General features: G+C 35.6%; 2 protein-coding genes across 3 annotated transcripts; both read right to left on the bottom strand.

Annotated features, from left to right (window-relative positions):
- Window positions 1–33: 33 nt before the first annotated feature.
- On the bottom strand, window positions 34–3,076 carry LOC122014868 (uncharacterized membrane protein YuiD-like). Of its 2 annotated transcripts, none has more exons than XM_042571357.1 (5): window positions 2,589–3,076; window positions 2,382–2,513; window positions 2,255–2,292; window positions 2,090–2,156; window positions 34–535 (listed from the first exon to the last, which is right to left on the bottom strand). In XM_042571357.1, the coding sequence occupies exons 1-5, from the start codon at window positions 2,769–2,771 to the stop codon at window positions 167–169; spliced, it is 789 nt and encodes a 262-aa protein (XP_042427291.1). In that variant the 5' UTR covers window positions 2,772–3,076; the 3' UTR covers window positions 34–166. The 2 variants fall into 2 exon arrangements, with proteins under 2 accessions (XP_042427291.1, XP_042427292.1); XM_042571358.1 differs by having other exon boundaries at window positions 430–566.
- A 146-nt stretch (window positions 3,077–3,222) lies between these two features.
- On the bottom strand, window positions 3,223–12,597 carry LOC122014869. Its single transcript, XM_042571359.1, has 4 exons — window positions 12,442–12,597; window positions 12,316–12,357; window positions 4,550–4,713; window positions 3,223–3,500 (listed from the first exon to the last, which is right to left on the bottom strand). Exons 1-4 carry the CDS (start codon window positions 12,497–12,499, stop codon window positions 3,483–3,485), a joined length of 282 nt encoding a protein of 93 aa, XP_042427293.1. The 5' UTR covers window positions 12,500–12,597; the 3' UTR covers window positions 3,223–3,482.
- Between the last annotated feature and the right edge of the window lie 12,037 nt (window positions 12,598–24,634).

The raw sequence follows: 24,634 nt of genomic DNA on the forward strand, positions 1-24,634 counted from the left end.
TAAGCACTATCACATACATAAATATTTTCAAGATTTAAATGCATTCAATTCCAATTTTTATTCTGATTCTTCTTCTTAATGAACAAAGTAAAACATCTATAAGGCGACTAATCACCCACAAACAGGACAATTAGCTCAAAATAATACACTTGTTTGAGGAATATACTTACAAAACAAGTTCTGTGGCTAAACCCACAACTAAACCTAAAATGGCACCAGCTATAACTTGAATCTCTGTATGCCCAACTGATTCATTCATTTCGCTGCGACTGTAGTGTTTCGTATGAATTGGTTCTTTAGTGTCCACTTTTGAAATCTTCGACTCAGTGGATGTGGTAGCAAGTCTTTGGAATGAGTAAGAATCTGAACTGGATCCATAAGCATCTTCCTTGTCGGAAATGGAGAGAACGGGCAATTTTTCCTTGCTGTTTATGGCGGAACTTGTAAGTTTGTTGTTCCCGCAGTCATCCTCTGTATGGGATTTTTGAATCCTATTAAGGATCTTGGCATGAATGCCCACCTCTCTCCTAACACCCTGAGTATGATGACCGAAGTGAGATCTCATCCTTCAGTGGTTACCAGATTTAAGGAATTAATATTCAGTATTTAACGAAATGAAACAAACATTGTCAAATAGCAGGAACCAGAGAATAACTGAGCAAATAAGATAGATTCGAGTTAATTGTGGTATGATTGACCAAACTTGTCATCAGTGTGAGTTTGACATCTAAATAAGCCCTCAAATCTAAATCAACATGTGGAGTTGTTTCTACTTTGGGAAATAAGTTTGAATCGAAATCATTTGTATTTGATCTCAGTGACAGAAGAAGCTGAGTTTGAGTTAAATAACTCTTTCATGCAGCAAGAAGCATAGAGCAAAAGCTAGAAAAATTCTTTCAATAACCAAGCTTTGACACAGTGGGTGTGGGTCTTGCTTGGCGCGGGTTGGATCTTTCTTGATTATGATGAAACCGAGTAGAAACATGAAAATAATTAGTCAAAGAAGCTAATAAATTGCGTACATATTAACTTGTCCGAACTGACAAAAAAGATTTATCACAACAAATATATCATTAGGTTGAAAAATAATCTGTCACATTCGTCCATTATATTGGTTATTGGTTCATTGGCGAGCATAGAATATATGAGCATGACTAAGAGTGCATATACTCATATAGGTAGATTCATTCTAGAATAGCCTATAGTTAATTCCTGAGCTCAAATTCCAACATATGTTGATATTGAATGAATGTTTCATTCAAGTGCAACAAAAAAACAAGTATTTTTTTTTTTTGTAATAGAATAAAATAAAGTAAAAAAAAACAACAGAAACTAAAGAAACCTAAACATTGGCGCAGAAAATTGATTAATCAAGGAATATGAAACCTAAAATATAATGATAAATTTCTGGAGAAAGTTTATGATACAAAGGAGCTGCATTTGCAGCATGTGTCATCTACTATTCAGTTTCCATTTTCCAAGCAAAATAATTGGAAACTTAAAGAGAAAACACGAATATTTATCATTAACTCTCTGGCACAATTCACCTCTAATACATCCAAAGGTGTCAATAAATTTTAATGATAAATTATTTGTTTTATATTTCTTTTGTATTATCAAGTTCTATTTTCTGAAAAGAAAAAAGAAAACTGAGATCAGACAACTTTCACTAACCAAACAAGACCAATTTTCTTTGTCTACAAGTCGGTTGCGAAAGAAACGACTTTAAACTCATTGTTTTCACAAGCTCTGCTATAGATTGTGTTCATCATACAAGATTTCTTCTAGAAGCGCAGGAGATGGATATGGCAAACAAACTAATTAAATTGTTCTAGCCCATGGCAATGACAGACTAAACCATTAGAAGTTTGTAGGATTATCAGTTGTTTCACTCAAACCAATTCTAACTCTCAGGCAACAGTATTCAACTATATTCCTGGATGATAAATATGGCTAACACAGTTCCAAAGAAAAAACATTTTCCAGTTTCATACAAAGTCAACTCACAAGAATAGAGTCTAATTGCAAATTACCATCATGGCATAAACAAGGACTATAGAACAGAAACCAAAAAAGAAAATTAGTTTACCTGAGCATCATACATAACTAGAGCAGCAAATACAACAGACATGCCAAAGATGGAGTCAGAGAATCCCCTACACAGTTAAGTTAGTACACTTCAATTACAAGACCTTGAAGGGAATAACAACAACTACACACGGGGGAATTTCATCAAACAATTTTACATGCCTACCTCTCCAGCCCAAGCAAAGTAGCCACAGCAGTAACGGCCTAGAAAAATCCAAGCATAATTGATTAAAATTCCATAGTTCAACCTCACAAATTGCAAAATAAGGGGAAAATAGAGAAGCGTTTCTGACAGAGGAATGAGTAGACGGCATGCCTCCCGACCGAACTGCCGCCCTGAAGTCGATGCCCTTCCCCCCGATCGCCGAGGTGAGAGGCTTGGCGAGTTGCCCAATGGTACCAGCGACCGCGGCCGCCACCAACACCTACAAGAAGCAGAAACAACACACAAAGAGTTCGCTTTTTTATTATGGAATATTCCTAGTAGTATGTTTTAGTACTTTGTTGCGGGCAAGGTCCACGAGGTCGTCGACTCCTAGAGGAAGAGAAGAGACGACAGCGACGGGCATAGTCGCCATCTTGGTTTGTCTTTGCGGAACAAACGCCGGTGGTTTCTGGGGACGGAAGCAGGAGGAGAGAGGAGACGGGAGGAGAGAGGCGGAGGAGCTCCAGTGGAAGTTCATGGTCCAAGCAGCTCGGGGGGGCGTGAGGTTCGAGGGTAAGGCGGCATCTGTTGATTTATTGGTTTGATGAAATTTCAAATTGCCCCAATATTTTATTCAAATATTTGATTAGGTGAGGATTTCTCATGAAAAAGAAAGCGTTTCATGAGAGCGTTGTGACGAGGTAAAATAATTTTTTTTTCTAATATGGAAAGAGTTTCTTCTTTCCAAACAGGATATATATCTATATATCAGGTAAAATATGAATAGAATTTTATTAAATCCGATCTAAAAATTTCCTCCTCTTTTAGGGTCAAATATCAAATTCGGAAAAAATTAGCATCTCTAATACAGAAAGAGAGAAATGAATAGAATTTGAATTCCAAGGAGTAAAATGATATTTTCCAACCTACTCAGGCTTTGGCCAATTGGGCACCTGGGGACAATTTAACTAATCTTAAATCATATAAAATTATTTTAAATTCAAGTACTCGAGCAATCCAATTTAATAATAATAACATTACATATAATCTTGGAGTCGATTAATAAATTGAGTCGTTAACAAAAGCCATCATGTTACAATAGGAAAATATTGATCGAAGTTCAGACCTCAAATTGTTGCTACAAATGCACTGGTTAAGTCATGAGACCACTCATGCATTCTCAGATAGATCAAACTCCAGCTCCATATTATTCGTAGGAGTGAACTCCCAAATTCATCATAAAACAAAATCAGAAGCAACCACCCGACTGCAACAAAATAAACAGGTTTAATGATCAGATAAGAGTTCTTGAACTTGATAAAACAGTCGTCGATATGCAGTTTGAATACAACCAGTTTAGAGTGAAAGTTCATGTTTAAAACTTTCATAGTGACACGATACAACAATAACATAGACATTCAAAGAATGATCGAGATATCAAAATATGGCAGTTTCTCACAAGCTTGGATTTCTACAAAGCGAAACTGACAATGCCTGAAAGATTGTACTAGTCCACCAGAAGAAAAAAAACAGACTGGGGGCAAATTTCAGGAAAATCACAGTAAATGTCAATCAGAAACTAGATAGTCCAACTTAATTTATGAAACTTGAACTTAATTTATGCAAAAGAAAAACACTAGCGATTGAAAAGATCGGAAAGGAAGAAAAGTGAAGCCAGACTTGGAAAAGGCATGAATCAATTTTCATGGAGAAGCCACAAAACACTACGCACAGGATTACAGTTCTGCAATGAGCCAGCAGAGCAGGGTGGAGTAACAAGATGTTATATAATGATTCCAGTTGTCTAATTTTAATTTTAAATATGTATCTTCTTTCTTATATGTACCTATAAGGAATGAGTCTAATCCTATTATAATTCCATTGAATAGATTAGTGTAGGATATTTATGTAAAAAAAAAAGTCCTTTAAGACAAACCCCAGAACAAACAAATACTACCCAGAAAGGTTCTTTGAAAACACCAACATGCATTAAATTAGAGACAAAATTGAGTAATATGCTTTGCGTTTATATGGAAATGTAACAATGTATTTATCATCTTTATATCTTTTTTTCTTTTTTGTATTCTATACATAAGAGTGGAAGGTTTATTTAATAGAGTAAGACAAAATGAATAAAAAGAAAATTAACTAATGTGTCAATAGTTGAAAAAAAACATGTGTTTCCCAAAGGTAGGAGTAATCCTCCCATTGTGTATTGGTAATTATCGAGTATAGAGTAGATCCTAATTTTATCTATTATAGTTTGTTGATAGTAACACTGTATTAAGTGTGAATGTGGAAAGCCATTTCACATACCAGGATAGCCTCAATCTCACTATCTGAGACCGGTGTGCGCTTTGGTAAAAGTGAAGCCTTTCCACCTACAGCAGTGTTGGAAGGAGGGGCTGGAACATTTGAACGAAATCTATAACTCGGACTATCACCAGATGAGGAGGCAGCCTTTGGCTGGGACTCAATTCCTGAACGTGCAGCGTTAAATTACCACAGGAAAGTAATGATGGAAAATGAAGGCTCCAAATATCAGCAACTAAATAACCCAAAGGGGTTCAGTACAAGTTAAAATTTGACGATAACATGAAAATCCTAAAGATAATTCTGAACAAAAGACCGAATTAACAAAAATAATTGCGATGACATATGTTTTATCAAATGAGCATATGTAAACAAACTTCACAATGTTCAGGCTATCATCTCGTTACATTTGAAAGTCTAATAGATTAGTCGCAGCCTACTTTAAATAACCTGTTAACCTTATGCTGGCAAACTTTTCCTTACTATAGTAGAAGTCATCTGATTACCAAAAGCATGCACCAAATAACTTTATTAAAACCGTCCATATTATGTTTCACTGTATCAAAAAAAGATACACAAAAGAAAACACAAATACATTATGCGGGTAAAATTCATTTTGATCCCTGAGGTTTCAACTCAATTGCAAAATAGTCCCTGTGATTTTAATTTACTTCAATTTAGTCCCTCACATCATTTTCCGGCAACATTTCCCTCCAAATTGGGGGGCATTTATGTAATTGTTTAATTAAATAAAAAACAAAAAACCTTTTTATTTTCAATAATTAAATATATTTAATGAATATTTTAATAAAATCAATTTTACTCCATCCATTACCTTTCCACATCTTTACCACTGTCAAAAACCCTTCTTTTAAGAAATAGTTTATGGCTACAATTTGCCCTCTTGCAAGAAATGCGCTTTGAACACAGGTTAGTTTATTAATCTTTGAAAGTTCATTTTTCTTAAACTTTCCTTCAATTTAAGAACTTGCAAACTTTTTTAAATCAAAAGAGACATGTTAATGGAGATGCCCGGCTTTTCCTTTTTCCTTAGGCAGTTGCTTCGGGAGAGAAAAAGAGATATTCGGCTTTCAAGCTTAGAAGAAAGAATCTTTATCCCATCCCACATCCCTTCTACCTTACTATAAGCAATTCATCCATGCCTGCCAAAGCCGTCCATCCCAAATTTAACCGAATCTAAAATGCTTCATTGTAGTTACACATAACATGTTTGATAAAATGCTTCATGATAGTTACAAGATTTCTATAGCTATTTTTCTAATCTCGCATTGATTTTCTCCATATTTTTATTGTTCTAGGAAATAAGGTTTAATTTGGAGATCAATTATTTGGGAGACAAATTGATTGTAGAAAATTTGAGTTCAATTAGTTATGAGTATTTGTCTCTACTAAATGATGATTGTGGCGCTGCATTAGGAAATAGAACAGGGTAGTTAAGTAATAGAGTAATGGTAGAAGGTATCTTGCCTGACACAGGTGATGTGGTTATTTATCAATAACGATGAAGACATACAAAGTTTAATAGCAATATATCTTGATGAAGACATACAAAGTTTAATAGCAATATATCTTTCTATTGGCTTGCAAAATGTTTGCGTAAATTCACACATAACACGTTGTCCTAGAGTCGAAAGTTCTCAAAATATAATCGGTAGCACACGAGTGACAGAAGTTCATGGAGATGAAAATATGATTTCCACAAAGTAATTGAAAATGACGAATTAGAAGAAGAGGAAAGCATAGATGTTGAAGAGATTCTTCAATGGAGTGATTCTGAATTTGAAGAAAATGCTAAAAATGATTAGTGTGCACTTCACGAGTAAAATGATGATGAAGAGGAGGAGGACAATTTGAGTGATTACAATTCTGATAAAGATCAATCAATCTATCACACTAATGAAGATTTGCAAGAAAGGAATCTGACTGCAGTATTAAGTGATAACATAGAAGGGAAGTCCTTTGAATTTCTACATCATAATCGAAATCAGATTATAATTTTGAAAGAAGGGAAGATATTTGCTACTGTGCAACATTTCAAGGACATTCTTGCTAGATATACAATGCAAGAAGGAATTAAACTGAAAAAGATCAAGAATGATAAAGTGAAGGTCACTGTTGTGTGCAATAATGGTTTTGGTTGTTCATGGAGGTTACATGCATCCACCTATGCTGATTGAGTGACATTCAAGATGAAAAAACATAAAAGGAGTTCATACTTGTGTCAGCAATTTGAAAGGTGTTGGAGCAACAGCAAAATGGACTGCAAATGAATTCAAAGAAGAATACAAAAACAATAAACCAAAATCGGTAGAAGAGCTAGATTGTGCTTTGAGGTCAAAATATGGAATCCATGTTCATTCTAGTAAACTGTTTAGGGCAAGGAAAATTGCAATTGAAGTAGTGTCAGGAGACCATGAAGACAGTCATGCTAATATACTAAGATACATTGCTGCAATTAAGGAATCAAACAATGGAGCTTACGTGAAATTGAAATGTGATGGCCTTGATATTTGTAATCCACATTGTGCACCTAAATTTGAAAGAATTTTCATAAATTTGCAGGTGCAATTCCAAGGGTATATTAAAGGATGCAGACCTTTTATCGGAGTGGATGGTTGTTTCTTAAAGGGTGAATTACTTACTGCGGCTTTGGGCGTGAACTTTGGAATTTTTCCAATTGCAGGTATTACTATTTCCTTATAATTTTACTTCAAATTTTTTTAAATTATTTTCAGATTTATATTATTCTAATACTACTTTTTCCTATTTATAGTGATGGTTTGTGAAGGGGAAAATGAAGATAGTTGGAAATACTTTTTTGATTGCTTACATACATGTATAAAAGATGAAAGAGTTATTACTTTCATGAGTGATAGACAAAAGGGGTTGAAAAAAGGCAATTACTTCAGTATTTCCAACTTTAAGACAGAGGAATTGTGCTAGGCATTTGTATGCAAACTTCAAAGCTAAATTTCCAGGTCCTAAGCTAAGGAAACTTTTTTGGATTGCTGTTAAAGCCTACACAGAACAAGACTTCAAAGATGTCATGGATGAAATGAAAAAGTTGACCTTGCGGCATATAAGTGGTTGATGGAAACATGCAAAGAACATCCAAGTACTTGGTCAAGACATGGATTTGATCTAGATGTCAAAGTTGATCATGTTACAAATAACATGACTAAGTCCTTCAATGCATTTTTGGGAAAAATGAGACAAGGCCAGTGATACCATTGTTGGAGTGGTATAGGACAAAAGTCATGAAGAGATTCTTTACGAGGTATCAGAAAGCTTTAACTTGGCAAACCAGTTTACCACTGAAGGTAAATGCTAAGGTGGAGTAAAGTCAAAGAGAGGGAAGGAAGTTACTAGCAGTACCTGCTTCTGAATTTTTATTTGAAATTTATGATGATAAAAAGTGCATTGTCAATCTTATGAGCAAAACTTGTGAATATAGAGAGTGGCAAGTTTGTGGAGTGCCCTGTAAACATGCGATGAGTTGTATTCTATACATGAGATATGTTCCATGCAGTATGTGGATCCATACTTGACTAGGGAGGCATATTTGAGGACATTACGTATAATGGGATGATCAATGTCATTTCTAATAAATCTAAATGGCCAAAAAACTCTCAAATTCCTCTTTTGAAACCTCCAACTCACAAGAGAAAAAATAAAGTGTTCAAGTAAGGCAGGTTGCAAACTAGTATAAGGAGGGAGCTGATGAACCTCCAAAGGGCCACAAAAGATCAATTAAAGTCACTTGCAAAGTTTGTAATGAGATTGGACACAATAAAAGAACTTGCAGTAAAGAAGTGCACAAAATATACAAAAGAAACAGGTATGATTTATTTTTAGATTCTCTCTTTATTGTAGTTGAGTTTTTTTTTTCAATTATGGCTTAATTTCTCTAAAATATTGCAGGACATGAGCTCTCAAATGTCAACTATAGACAATAGTAGGAGCTCTCAATCTTAAATGTAAGGCCTTTTATGTTTAATATCACTATTCATAAGAATATGGTTTGATGTGTTTTTTTTATTACTATTTCACAGGCTTTTAACAATGACTAATGCTTCAGAGGTTGAGATGATGCAACTTAAGATGATTATTATTCATAAGTGGATGGTTTTGATGTTTGTTTTGTAATGGTAAAAGTTAACTCAATTTTTCATATATTGAAGTTATAATGATACATTTTCCTGGAAAAAATTGAAAAGCTACTGATGTGGTAAGGAGAGAGGGGAGGGGCATTTTGGTCATTTTACTGTAGCACCACTTTTTAGGGCATTGTTCGTGTGAATGAAGGGGGTTTTTGTTGGGTTTTCTCCTCGGCCGCCACCAGGAACCGGGAGGAAAGCTTCTTCTTCGTCTCTCGCCACCACCATTGAGGAGATCCGCCGGCGACAACCGCCTCTGGGCCACCTCCTCCCTTCTCCACACCGGCGCCACTACGTCGTCTCCCACGATGCCTCTCTCCCTCACACACGCCGCCGCCCTCCTCACATGGACCACCGCTCGTCGCCGCCCATGTCTCCTCGCTCTCGCGCACACTGCCTCCGATGTCGCTCGTCGTTGACGCCTGCCGTCGTCGGGACAGGGCCGCTCCTCTCCTCTCTTCCTCCCCAGCGGCCACCGCCGCATCCAACGGCTACCATCACGTCTGGCCACCAAGACGCACCTCGTCGCTCTCCTCTCACGCAGGCAACAACTCTCTTCCCCCTCACGATCGTCGTCCCCAACCGCCGCCATCATCGACGGCTGCCTCTTTCTTTCCTCCTCTTCTCTTACCCATTAGACATCGTCACCTCGCAGCGTCGTTGCCATCGCTGACCAGTTGCTGGCCACCCACCAGTCGCTGGTCATCGCATCCCACGGCCCTCGTCTTCACGCCACAACCAACCGTCGCCTCCTTTTCTCCCTCTCAACCTTTGCCGACCACAGCGCCCGCGAGAGCACCCGTTCCATAACCCCCGGCGAGCACTCCTCAGCCGTCAGCCCCACTGCCAACACCTCAGACCCGTCGATCCGATTCTCCAGCTCTCGATCTGCATTGTCGTACGCCTCCGATGTCGATCGGACCCCTAAGCCCTCGCTGTCATTATGTTCTGACCTAACTTGTGTGATGTTTTTATGCTCCGACCTTCATGCAGCCATTATGTCCCAACCTGCGCGCCGATATTTTATCTCAGCCTACGTGTCGATGTCATATCCCGACCTGCGTGCCAAGATCACATCCGGTTTTGTGTCATTGCATTCGGCTCCGCGTCGTCAGATCCAGCTCTTCATCCTGCTCAGAGTCATCTGCTCTTCAGGGTCACGACAACTCGAGCAGCGTCCCGACCAGTTCACCAATCCACCCGCGCCAGGGTACGTTCTTCATACTCACTCTACATTCATTTCATTATTATACGTCTTAGTCTGTTACTTATATACTCATTGGATCTACCTCGAGCATCGAGGTACCAGAGGCCGGGGCGATTCGGTCGCTGACTACAAGTAGCCTTAACCAGAGGACTTCTGACGACTTGGTCAGCATAGAAGTCATCTCAGCATACCCCCCCCTCTTCCGAGACATCGCGATTCAGTCAACATTCCATCCACCTTACCCGACGATGACTCAAATTCCGGACGGGATCAGCTACTAATACTTTGTTGTAAAGTTTATTTTGTGATATAAAGAGTTAACTCGATTTTTGCTATCCTGAAGCTGAAATGATACATTTTCTTGAGAAATTGAAAAGCAACTGATGCTTTGTTGTTAAAGTTTATTTTGTGATATAATTTTTGCTATCCTGAAGTTGTAAAGATACATTTTCTTGTGAAAACTGAAAAGCTATTAATATATTTGTTGTTAAAGGTTGTTATGTGATTTCAAAAGAAAATTGTTATAGAAATACTCTTATTTGAGATCTGTCAGCTTCTGTATATTGTTGCTATTGCAACTGAAAGACGAATACTGGAACGAGAAAGATACGACTAGTATGACTAGTATGAGACTCATTCTATGCAAATAAAACATTTAGATGACATTTAGTGTTTTTAGTGGGATGCCATCTAATTGGGTATATAAGAAAGTAGTCCTTCAACGATATTAATAATCAACCAAGGGAGTTCTAGTTTGTATATCTTAGGACTTACCTTTGATGTATCATTGGGAAATTACATTCTTTTGTACATTTGTATATATTTTTATGTAAATTGCAAAAATAAAATATTTTTTAAATTTTATTATAATTTTATAAAATAGGGACTATTTTATATTTTTTCATAACTTAGGAACTATTTTGCTTCAATATTCATATGTTAGGGATGATTTTGTTTTTAATGTGTTTGAATGAAATATAGTGAAACGGTGAGTTGGTCATTTCACACTTTTTGGCCAGAAAATGTTGTCAGAAAAATGATGTGAGGTACTAAATTGAAGTAAATTAAAATCACAGGGACTATTTTGCAATTGAGTTGAAACCTCACCAAAATGAATTTTCCCCTACATTATGCCTTTTGAATGAAAGTGCCTCTTAAACATGTGAGATATCTTCTTCTCACATGAAAACATATTAAATAATATATTATTCTAGTATATAACATCCTCATCGATCAATTGTTTCCTTTCTAAGAACCAAATTTTGCATGCCCTTCTTATCCATCACCTTTATAATAATTTAATACCTAGATTGTGAAGGGGACTCACTTAATCCCATTGACACTTAGAAACGTTTGCACAAGGTAGGTAGGAGGTAAGCATATTTAATCCTAAAAATCAAGGATATTAGACAGAACAAATATTGCTCATGAGTTATAACTAGCACAATGAATGTGAAAGACTTTTTCAGCAAATCAGTTTGATAACATTAACAAAAGAAGGAACAGCCATTCAATATGATAGCATCTTCCACAAATAAGTCCTTCATAAAATTATTAGTTGTAGAGCTAAAGCCTTACCAGATAACAGTTAGAATAGGCACCTGTAAGGCTTGACAAATAGACTAGTTAAAAAATCACAAATAGCAAATGAGTAGAGTTAAGAGTCATATGATGGTTTTCAATACCCATAATTAGTTGGGCCAATAACTAGTGGCCACTTTTATCTGGACTAACTAGTATACCAAAAGTGATTATGTCGTACAACCACTTTCCTTTGGAGTTGGAAAATTTACTAATGATCGTTCTTTTTTTCCTCATCTACATAGGGCTATCAAGATGTTTCCTTTTCCTTTTGTGGTAATATGATTTTTTATCATGTTCGTACAAAGTGGAGAGAACATCATCTGTCCTAAGCATAAAGCACATGTCACGAAATCAAACTAACGATCATATCAATAAGCCTAGCAGCGCATATAACAAGTGATAGAATTGATGCTTGCAGTTTTGTAGAAGTGTTATTGCATTTGGAAAAAAAAGGAATCAAAGCAAGTCTTTTCTCCAGCCTATCTGTATCAATTTATTTGCTAATCGTTAAACCATGAAGTCATGTCGGACTAAGATCATGTAGTCAATCATAATTTCCACGTTCCTTCTCTCCCCAAATAAACACCAAAGAGCAAAAATGAATGCCCCCATTCAACTAAGTTCACATTCATAACATTAACTAAATTATCAAGGCAAACTAATGTGAACAATAAAATTACAAAAGTTGTCCACTAACACAACTATTGAATTTTCCCTATGCAGAACAACTTATCAGATCCGACGAGATAAATAAACCGAAAAAACAACAAATCTAAAGAAGACAAAAGACATATAGATACTTGATTTGAGGAAGGCCATCTCATCAGAAGGCGAAGAGGTCCCTACAAAAAAAGAACCAAAAGAACAGTAAAGAAAAGCATTTGGAAACCTAGAAAGTCAGAGGCGAGCGGGTAAAACGGAAGAACCTGAGGGCTTAGCAGGAAGATGCCTCTGCGGGAACTTGATTAAGGGAATTCTCCTCATTGCAATCGTCCCGCTCTCGATCGCTCTTGCTCTCGCTCTTCCGGAACAGAACAAGGGTTCTCTCTAGACCGTCGGCGGCCTTTCCATACGATTATCATCACGGCAACCGCACGTGACATAAATATTGTCAAATAATTCCTGAATAATTTTGTTTTCAAAATAAAAGTAAAATAAAATAATCAAAAGAGAATTATCCGTATTTGTAAAAGACCTAATTAAAAGGATATTAAATTATGAGCGAAACACTATTTTAATAATTTTAAAATAAATAATATCTTTTAATGATATAAATAATGTGTTAAAAATTGTACATAAATTTAAAATATTTTCCTTTTAATTGATTAAATTAATTAAAATTTTAGATTAATTTATCAATTTAATTTTTTACTTTAAAACATCAATTATTTCAGTGTCGATTTTAAACTTTTAAATTCAATTAAATTAATAAATAATTCACTACTGTATTTAGCAATTATATAATAATTAATTATGGAAATGATTATTAAACTTACAAATTGAATAGATGATTTAATGCAATGGTCAATAATCAACCACTTATGAAAAAAATATCAATTGATTAATAAAAAAAATAGCTATTCCAATTTTTGATTTAATTGATTCGATTTATTTGATATTTATGAAAAGTTTAATCAATTCAGTTAATAGAAATTTTGAATGGTTCAATTTTAAGTTTAAAGTTTAAAGTCAAATTGATTATTAGATCATTGTTCACTCTAGAATATAAATACATTTAAAAGATGAATTTTACCATCCCATCCTACTTTTAACTAGAGGTGTCAGACGGGTCAACCCATGGTGAGGCGGGCCAATCCATGGCGGGCCAATCCATGGCGGGTCAGTCATATGGCGGAGCGGGTCGGGCCGGGCCTCTATTCCAACGGATTGAAAAATTATCAACCCAACCCAAATTAAGGCGGGTTGCGGGTTAGGCGGGTCAACCCACGGGCCACATACTCATTTAAAAAATAAAAAATATTTTGTAAAAAATTATGTGCTTGAATCAATACACGACTTAATCAAATATTGAATTACTTAATCGACAGAGTCTGTCAACAAACAATACTGCTGTATGCTAAGATTCAGAAATCAATATCTAAATCAACCAAAATTTAAGAACAATCTGTTCGCCCAGCATATAATCCACCCAAAATTACTTAATCTCCAGTCCGGATCCTCTGCACCACACATCCTTGCACCACAAATTCCATATAAAAAGTGATCACGTGCAAGTCACGTGCACGCTGAAACCCAACTCACGCGAAAAATCCCACGCTGAAACCCAACTCACGCGAAAAATCCCTGACGCAGCGAGCCCTAGCCCATCCTCCTCCCCGCGTCCGCGACGGTCGCCACTTTACCAGCCCCCGACGCCGGCGACGGAAGCCTCTCTCACCCTCAGCGTCCCCGACGGCACGCCGGCGACGGAAGCCTCTCTCACCCACAGCGTCCCCCGACGGCGGAAAATCCTTACGCCCACATATTTCCCAACCCTAACCCCTCGCGTCCCTAACGCCAGTGAGGTCCAGCCCTGCCCCGACGACCTATTACAGTTCCCTGACTCCTCTGAGGTCCAGCCCTGCCCCGGCGACCTCCTGCCCGGCGACCAGCGACAGCCCAAGCTCTACCGCGCTGATTTCAACTGTTGGTACATGTTTTTTGCAATTCGTCAACTTTCCTTCAATGTTGAGTTCCAGATTAGATGTAGAGTTTGTTGATTATACTCCTACCAGATACAACAATCTAATGATTTGATGTTAAAAATACAAAATGTAACCCTCATTGTTGGAAAACCATATGCTGCACAAAGATTGGCTTTCCTCAGCGCTTTGGTGCACTTCCAAACTGAATCCTCGCCATTTATTCTATAGTTTTTGTTTTCTTTGCATGAATATGCAAGATTTATCTTTTATGTAAGTACCTGTAGCTGCTAAGATCTGGGAAACAAATCGTGGTGTTTTGTTTCATTCTTTTGTTGGTTTTCCTCAGCGCTTCGGTGCACTTCCAAAAAACAAAGAACAATGCTTTCCTCAGCGTTCGGTGCACTTCCTTTAATGTTGAGTTCTAGATTTGATGTTGAATTTTGTTGATTAAACTCCTACATGATACAGCAATCTAATGATTACTCTTAAAAAAATAAAATGTAATCCTCATTTGTTTGAAACATTTAACATCTTTATATTGTGCTATTATCTATTATGGATTGTATGATAATGATTATGCCGTTGTAACATAGATCAGCCTGCTATATATGTATCTGTGTATATTCTGTGTTTGTGTGTTTATTGCATGGACATGAAAGTAGGATTGATTGCTCCGCATGCTTAGAGAGATAGGTTATTTTCTTTCTTTGAATTTATTCAGCATACAATCTATGAACATTTAAAAATATTTGATTCTAAGTAATTCTCGTTTGCTTAATAGGTTGATCTTTCATGGCATCAGCAAGTTACAACTCCATCGAAAATACAAAAATTGAACATGCACCATGCAGGGATTGCGGACGAAGAACATTGGTATGTGTTTCTAGATCAACCAAAAATCCCGGAAGGAGATATTATCGATGTGCGCAACATGGCTGGCAAAAGTGGGTGGTAGTCGATACTTTGTCGGATGAAGACAGCAGTGAAATATGTCATGGAAGGTTAGGAAAAATAGAGTCAAAGTTAGGTACTGAACCCATTGCTTCTCGTGGACATAATCTAGGAAATTCAAATGTACCATCAATGGTCTGGATATTAGTTATAGTGAATCTGACTCTTTTGGCTGTTTACCTTATTACTTTGTTAGTTCGGTCTTGTTAATTAGTGTTAAGTAATGTTGTTGCTGTAATATGACATATTCACTGTTTGTAAGAATCAGTTGAAGGTTGTAATGTGGTTTATTAGTTCAGGTCGTTAATTAGTGTTGACTAATGTTGGTGTTGTAATGTCATAGGATAATTAGTTTTTTTTGTTAAGATGGATGTTGTGGAACATATTATATAATGGTTTGAAAATGTTGTAATGATTTATTCTGTGTTGTTCTTCTTTTGAGATTTAGTTCTCATCTCGGATACTTCTTCAGTCAAGCAGGAATGTGAAATTATATTGAAAGGAATGTGAAATTATATGGTAGTATTACGTGATTTGTTAAATCCAAGCAAGAATATTTACTATCTATGAGGTAATGTTCATCAAGGGTTGATTGGTTCGCATGTGTTGCAATGGTTGGTTTTGATGTCCGTTGATGCACGTTGAATAGGTTTGGAAGATTGTCAGACATCCACAAACGATAGTGAGCTTGTATATCTGGGCGTTTCTAGATAAAGAGTTTAGGATAGGATTATTAATCTGTACTTGCTCCACATGGGATTATTACTACCCTTCACTTCTTCACTTATGCTCCCTTAACTTATTGTTGGGATAATGTCACAGCGATTTTGTTAAATGTTTTAACTTAAAATGCAGTTTTGAAGTTGTGAATATGTGACTTCATGATCAGGAATAGAGACACAAGGCTTTTATTGACTATGCATCTAAGTCACCTATCCCAACAACCACTCAATGTTGCTTATCATAATGCATCAAACTTCTCAAGTTTGCTCCAACTATCCTTCTCCCTTTGCCTTCATGTTTACCCCTTACCAGACCTCTCTGACTCCAGCTTGTTAAATCAAATCACTCAATGAACTCATGTGCACAAGAGGTCAAACTTCACTCAAATTCGTTTAAAATACATAAAAATTAGAGCAATTCATTTTTATATATGGCAAACCATTCAAATTAGAGACTAAAAGCAACCAAAAATTCAAACGAGCCTCAAGGTGACCCTATGCTTTCTAATTAAAAGAGAGATTTACTTAACTTAAAACCTCTAGGCATTTCCCTTTTGTCACACACCATACAATCTACATGCAATTGTTAATTGAAAATATGATAACAAGTTTACCAAGCACTAGTCTCTGCAAATCCCCATATCAATCATTTCTATGATAGCCCATTGAGACAAAGTAACTCAAAGTTCTGCAACTTAGATTTTGAAGAATCTGATTCCCTAAACAAGTTCTACTTTCAGTCATCATTCTAAACAAATCAGTAATTGCTCTGATCTGATCAGAAGACTGCAATAGCCAAAAATATATCAAAACTAACTGCAACAATAAATTCCAACAGCAACCTATCAGTTAAAGAAGTATATGGTACAATTTTTCAGATTCACATTCTGATAAAATGTTAAATAGATAGTTCAACGCCTATCGACTTTAGTGTGGAAAAAGAACAGTTCTCCCAGAGGTACGCACGCCAGCAACGATAGTGCAGTAGACATGACCTACAGAAGCAGGATAAAAATGGGATCAGAAAATGGTGCTAGATGTAAGAACATGTTTTTTTTTTTGTACGAGCCTATGCAAATCATGCTCTATTGCAACAATATGTTGATTCACAAAGATCAACACTGACATAGATGTAATCAAATGTGAGGCCTTAAAAATTAATAATTGATCGTCGATAGGATGGGAATGGGTACTACCTTTTAGGGTAGGTGCAATAAAAATAAGGCATACAGGGCATTGACAAGTACTCACGAAATTGCAAATAAGGCATGCTTGATCAAAGAAACTTACCACAACAACGACAAAAAGGAGCACGAGAGAATCCATTGCCAAGCTTTTCCTTAATATTGGTCTCTGTGGCCTTCTTATCGACAAAACACAGTACAAGAACATCAATACCTACTCCATATTCAATTGCAAGCTAGCAATGACAAAATACAGATTCACAATTAGATATCACTAATCAGCATACAGTCAATCAAATCGCAAGTTATATATTATAAAGCAGAACGAAAAAAACATTCTGCATACCCAAATGAGATCGTTGATGTCTAAGGGGAGGAGGCCGCAGGAGGTGGTCCAGCTAACTGCACAAATGGGAATTGCACCTATACCAGTAAACAACTGTAAATTATTAGGAAGTCGAAACAATAAAGGAAGCCGAAACAATTATAAACTGCACACATCAGGTAGAGGACACTATGGACAGTCTGGAAACAGGAGGAATGATTTTCATGGGGTCACTAATCTCGTATTATTCCAATATCACTAATGCAGCAGTATCTATTATAAATTTCAATCATAATTAAAGAAACTTGTGATTTTTAAGATGTGAAAGTTGTGACGGCAATAATGGTGGAAATTGAGTCTCAGTCATATTTAAACTACCAACAGAGCTACCAATTGTTGACACATAATTTATAGGCTAAAACAAACAAATAAAACACAATCTTAGATAGTTATAAAATAAATTATCTTAGATTAACGTAAGTAAAATTAAAATACCAACTTGATGAATGATCCGGTCACATTGTACACTAGCCACGGTGGAAATACTTTGATCTACATCCTGTGTTATAAAAAAATAGAATGATTTAAGTTACAACAAATAATACCAAATAAATAAAATTTTGCTAAGTTATGGAATAGAAATCATTACAATTGTTGAAGCTTGATTTGTTTTCCTCGCTGCTTTTCTTTTCCTTAAAATCTTCTCTAGCCCACCTTTCAACCTTTTACCTGACACCGTTTTATTCTTCTTTTTAATTCCTTTCACTCCAGTAGAGTTCCTTTCACCATAATCAATTTCCCAGGATGCTTGGCTCACATGTGATTGTTGGACATTTGATTCATTACCTTGTAACTTATCATCCACCATCTTACACAAGCTCAACATAGCATCTTTAACAAACATGTAAGTGTCATCCCTTTCTACAGCCTTGGTAACCAATTGAACATTCAACCCACACAACTTTTTGTAACGCATGCTTTGAAGTACTTTTGGATCCAAACTAGCATTGTTGGTCATTGAATCATTAACTCCAAAATATCCATTTTTTGCTTTTCTTGTCCACCTTTTCAATACATAATCACTTGGGATTTTCATGATGTTTTCTACGTAAATATTTTCAGAATATGAGAACACAAAATTCCAGCAAATTCATATTTTCTACAGCTACACTCAATTTTTTCACACTTCTTATCAAGTGTAACAATATGATGATTCTTCTTTTTGTGAGGGGTCACTTTATATTTTGTAAATGTATCAACATCCTCACAAATTTCTGCTTTAGAATCATGAGATAAGTACCACTCATGTTGAAAACACTTGTATACCTCAGGAGTATAAATTTCACTAGCATGCTTCAAAATCTCAATTGGAAACATTAAATAAGGAACAGTTGTATTTGATTTGAAATCAGCTTTTAATTCCTCGTATCGACGATCATCAAGGAGTCTTTGGAAGTGACTGAAGAAGTCTAAAAACTTGTGTTTATAAGTGACATACTTTTTCATAATACTATTCATGCTCTCACTTCTTTGGGTTGTAGTCATATCCGCACAAAACATTTGTCGTCCATATACTAAAGCCCATTTTTCCTTGATGTTGTACATGCGCCTCAACCAATCATTGTCTTCAAGTGCATACTTGGCTAACATCATGTTCCATGCTGAAATAAAATCTTCCTCTTCATCAAAATCATATATACATGAGGCAAAATCTTTAGCAAAGTCTCTAAACATAGAAAAAACTCCATTCAAATGTATGACAGCATTTTGATAAATATGCCAAATGCACAAACGATGATGTGTTTCAGGCCATCTGGAAGCTAATGCCTTTGCCATTGCTGCATCTTGATCTGTAAGAATAGTAGTTGGCTTTTTCTCACCCCCATAGCTCTAGTAAATGTATCAAATAGCCACTCAAAAGTCAAACTGGTTTCATCATATAATAAAGCGGCACCAAAAAGTATGGATTGTTTATGATGATTAACACCTACAAACAATGCAATTGGTCGACCTTCATTGTTCTTTCTGTAGGTTGTGTCAAAGCAAACAACATCTCCAAAATTAGCATAATCAGCTCTCATCTTAGCATCAGACCAAAAAATATTAGTAATCAAATCATCTTCATCAACTTAGATAGCATAAAAAAATTAGGATCATCGAACTGCATTTTCTGCAGATATTCCAATACACCTCCTGTATCCCCAACTCTCATATTTATTGTTCTTTTGGATCGCAAGTAGTTTTTATAATCCTAAGGAATAAATCCTAAATTCTCCCTCCCACCTACTTGCCTCACCATAAGATCATGAGATGCTTTTGGGGGGATTCCCACATCACTTGCCATCTCAATTTGTATCGTTGCAGAAGAAGATATATTTCTATGACTTCTATAGAAGTGCGTTTTGTTTGGACTTGAGAGATAATGATTATGTTCTTTAACAAACTGCACCACAGTGAACTTGTTTTTTTTTTCGATTACAAATCTTCATTTTAGCCTCACAACCAAACCTTGTTTCATCACGACTTGCTTTAATATAAAGATCTCGTTTGTCTTTTCCTCTTTTACCTTGGGCACAACAACAAAAAACTCTATCAAGTAATTTACCAGATTCATCCTTGTGGATTCTACCTCTCCTTACACCAAACTCAACCTTTTTAGCATATGTTAAATAAAATTGATATGTATCTTCTTCTGTCTCAAATTCCAAGCTCATTTGTGGTATATCTAAATCTGTTTCAATGTTCAAGCCTATACAATCAAAAAAACAAAGCAAGATGATTAAAAAGGAAAATTTGATATACTGAATCTCAATACATTCCCAATATGATTCTTATTACCTTCGTCAATATCATCAAAGTCACCTTCTATAATATCTTCATTTCCTTCAAAATTCAAACGACGACAACTTGTAGATTCACCCTCCATAATAATTACTTTGATCTTGTAAAAAAAAATTATATTTAGGGGGAAAAATAGTCATAAAAGAAGCATCTAAAAATAATAATATTTATGTCAAATTACTGTATGTTCAGCAACCTAAGCATATTATTTATACTTGTAGTAGTAGATAAGTAGTCATTTACAAATGTTGATCATGAAACTCAGGACCTTGAAGAAGCTAAAATTCAAAAAAGCATGCTTCATATATATTTTATGAAATTTGAAAAGAATGAAATAATCTCCATAGATTTACACATACGCTGCAGTCAATCATTCACTAGCCGAATGAACCACTGAGAAGTAACATCCTCTACAAAAAAAGGAAAATAGCCAATGAAGATTTGATGACTTGTTTCCGAACTTGTTCGACAATATTAAACTAGTTTAAATTGAGATGCTAAACAAGCAACACTTCATTGCTATGGTAAAAAAAAAAACCATCAAAGAGTGCTTACAGGTACCACAATTTTACGGGCCAACAAAAGAATGAAACAAAGCACCACGATTTGTTTCCCAGATCTTAGCAGTTACAGGTACTTACATAAAAAATAAATCTTGCATATTCATGCAAAGAAAACAAAAACTATAGAATAAATGGCGAGGATTCAGTTTGGAAGTGCACCAAAGCGCTGAGGAAAGCCAATCTTTGTGCAACATATGGTTTTCCAACAATGAGGGTTACATTTTGTATTTTTAACATCAAATCATTAGATTGTTGTATCTGGTAGGAGTTTAATCAACAAACTCTACATCTAATCTGGAACTCAACATTGAAGGAAAGCTGACGAATTGCAAAAAACATGTACCAACAGTTGAAATCAGCGCGGTAGAGCTTGGGCTGTCGCTGGTCGCCGGGCAGGAGGTCGCCGGGGCAGGGCTGGACCTCAGAGGAGTCAGGGAACTGTAATAGGTCGTCGGGGCAGGGCTGGACCTCACTGGCGTCAGGGACGCGAGGGGTTAGGGTTGGGAAATATGTGGGCGTAAGGATTTTCCGCCGTCGGGGGACGCTGTGGGTGAGAGAGGCTTCCGTCGCCGGTGTGCCGTCGGGGACGCTGTGGGTGAGAGAGGCTTCCGTCGCCGGCGTCGGGGGCTGGTAAAGTGGCGACCGTCGCGGACGCGGGGAGGAGGATGGGCTAGGGCTCGCTGCGTCAGGGATTTTTCGCGTGAGTTGGGTTTCAGCGTGGGATTTTTCGCGTGAGTTGGGTTTCAGCGTGCACGTGACTTGCACGTGATCACTTTTTATATGGAATTTGTGGTGCAGGGATGGTGCAGGGATGTGTGGTGCAGAGGATCCGAACTGGAGATTAAGTAATTTTGGGTGGATTATATGCTGGGCGAACAGATTGTTTTTAAATTTTGGTTGATTTAGATATTGATTTCTGAATCTTAGCATACAACAGTATTGTTTGTTGACAGACTCTATCGATTAAGTAATTCAATATTTGATTAAGTCGTGTATTGATTCAAGCACATAATTTTTTACAAAATATTTTTTATTTTTTAAATGAGTATGTGGCCCGTGGGTTGGCCCGCCTAACCCGCAACCCGCCTTAATTTGGGTTGGGTTGAGAATTTTTCAATCCGTTGGAATTGAGGCCCGGCCCGGCCCGCTCCGCCATATGACTGACCCGCCATGGGCTGGCTCGCCCCGCCATGGATTGGCCCGTCTGACACCTCTAATTATGATCAGTGGATCATCCTCTAGTCCGTAAATTGAGAACCAAACAAAATATCTCGTCTGCTCAAGCTCCCGCCGTCGACATCAGTACCTCTGGCGAATGGTTGATTCATAACTGATTGTTTAACCAATTGGGGTAAAGTAGAGAAAAATCCCCAATCATAACTTGAATTTTGCATGCAATCCCCACTCATAAAAAAATTTGTTTCCACTCCCTGCATGTAAAGTTTTGTTTGTTTCAACTCCCTCATGCAAATATTATGACCTAATTATCCCTCGAATTTTTTAGGTACAAAAGGTCCAAAAATGAGCATAATTCCTCTTAAATTCAGCATTTTACATTAGAATCGAGTATATTTTCTATTAAATTAAGCATATTTTTTTTCCTGTTTTAATATAATTCCTCATAAATTTAGCACAATGTAACAAGAAAATCTAGTATATTTTCTATGCAATTAAGTATCATTTAAAGAAAATCTAGTATATTTTCTATCCAATTGACTATCATTTAAAGAAAATCTAATATATTCGAGTATATTTTCTATTAAAATTGTCCTTCATATTTTTTAGGTATAAATAGTCTAAAAATGAGTATAATTCCTATTAAATTCAGCATTTTAAACTAGAATCGAGTATATTTTCTATTAAATTGAGTACAACGTTTTCCCTATTTAATATAATTCCTTCTAAATTCAGTACGATTTGAAAAAAAATCTAGTATATTTTTCATCAAATTGAGTATCATTTAAAAAAAATCTAGTATATTTTCTATCCAATTGAGGTGGAAAAAGAATCGTACTCAATTTGATAGAAAATATACTAGATTCTAGTTTAATGTACTGAATTTAAGAGGATTTATACTCATTTTTAGACTTTTTATACTTAAAATATCAGGGGCAATTAGATAAGTATATTAGACTAGGGAGTGAAAACAAAGTTGTTTTCCAATGATGAGTACATGTAAAATTGTGTTTGTTAATGGGGACTACATGCAAATTTACCCAACTAAAATTTGATGTCTTTAATATTGTGAGATGCAACGTATTTACATTGGATTATAGATAGTTTGAAATATACGAAATGTGATTTAATTTTAGATAATTAATTTATTAATTTTGTGATATTCAAGAATGTAAATAGTTTGAGATATTTTATTAGTTAATTTTGTAAATACAGAGGGAAATTAATTTTATGAAAATAAGAGAGATATTTTTAATTTTTTAATAATTTATCGAACGATTGATAGCCATCAATCCAACTTAGCAATTGTGTTGGAACCCGAACTTCCAATGATTGAAAGCAGTTCAACAAAAATTGAAACTTCAGTTATTTTTTTTTTTCCAATTTATTCGATGTTTTATTTGATTTGTTCAATTTCTGTAGAAAATTTAATCTGTTTGATTAGGTAAAATATTTAGTTTGATTTAAAGTTCAATTATTAACTGATCGTTCACCCTTACCCGTTACCTTGAATTGAAAGTAGTTCTAACAAAAATTAATTTAATCTTGATTGATTTAATTGATATTTTATTAATTTCATTTGTTTGATCTTTATATAAAAGTTCAATCCTAAATTTAGTTAAATAACTTTATGAAAACAGTGGAGATATTTTGATTTTTTTATAAATAATTTATTACTAGGAATCATTAGCCATCGATTTAATTAATCAGTTGCATTGGAACTTGAAAGTCGTCCAACAAATACTGAAAGTTTGATTATTTCCATTTTTAACTGATTTAAATATTTTATTATTTTAGTTTCTTCAGTCAATTCATTCAGTTTCACAACTTTTCCATATTGATTGCCATCACATATTGCCACGCATATAACATAATTTAGTCAAATAATTTTATGAAAATAGGGGAGATATTTTTTTTTGATAATTATCGAACCCAATCACTGGCCAATAGCCATCCCTGGTAACTGACCAGCTGCGTTGGAACTTCAAACGATTGAAAGTCATTCAACATAAATTAAAAGGTTTGTTATTTTGGTTTTTGACGATTTAATTGATATTTTATGGTTCAATTTATTTAAATTTTATACAAAAGTTTGGCCAGTTTAAGTGTTCGATTTTGATTTAAATGATTTGATATCAGTTAACGTGCCAAGCAGATCACATAAATTTAGTCAAATAATCCCTGAATAGTCTTGTTTTCAAAAATAAATTATCAAAATCAAAAAAGAACTATCAATATTTTTAAAAGACCAGGTTAAAAGGAGTATTTCAGATATATAATTACCAGTATTTTAATACTTTTTAAATAAACAGCACCTTTTAACGATATGAATAATAATGTGGTAAAAGTCGAGCACAAAATTGTTGTTTTTTCTTTTTACTCCTTCAATTATTTTTTATAAAAAATATTTTTATGAATCAAACAAACACTAACTCCTAACTTTCAATTTAGCTAGCAAGACGAAGTAAACAGAATTTAGAGTTTACGTGTTGAATATCATCTCCTCCCAACCTGTTTCACTTGCAAATCACAATTCACAAGTTCACATCCCAAGCTCCCTTGGCCGCACGAGTCGATGATGATCTCGACAAAGACAAACTAAATTGTCTTTGAAAAATATATGTTCAAAGTGAAGCAAGAGCTCTCCAACAAAACACAACCTTCAGCACAAAGCCACGAACAAAGAACTATGAGATGCTAACACAGTTTAAG

This window comes from Zingiber officinale, chromosome 8B (assembly GCF_018446385.1).
Source record: "Zingiber officinale cultivar Zhangliang chromosome 8B, Zo_v1.1, whole genome shotgun sequence".
NCBI lineage: Eukaryota > Viridiplantae > Streptophyta > Magnoliopsida > Zingiberales > Zingiberaceae > Zingiber > Zingiber officinale.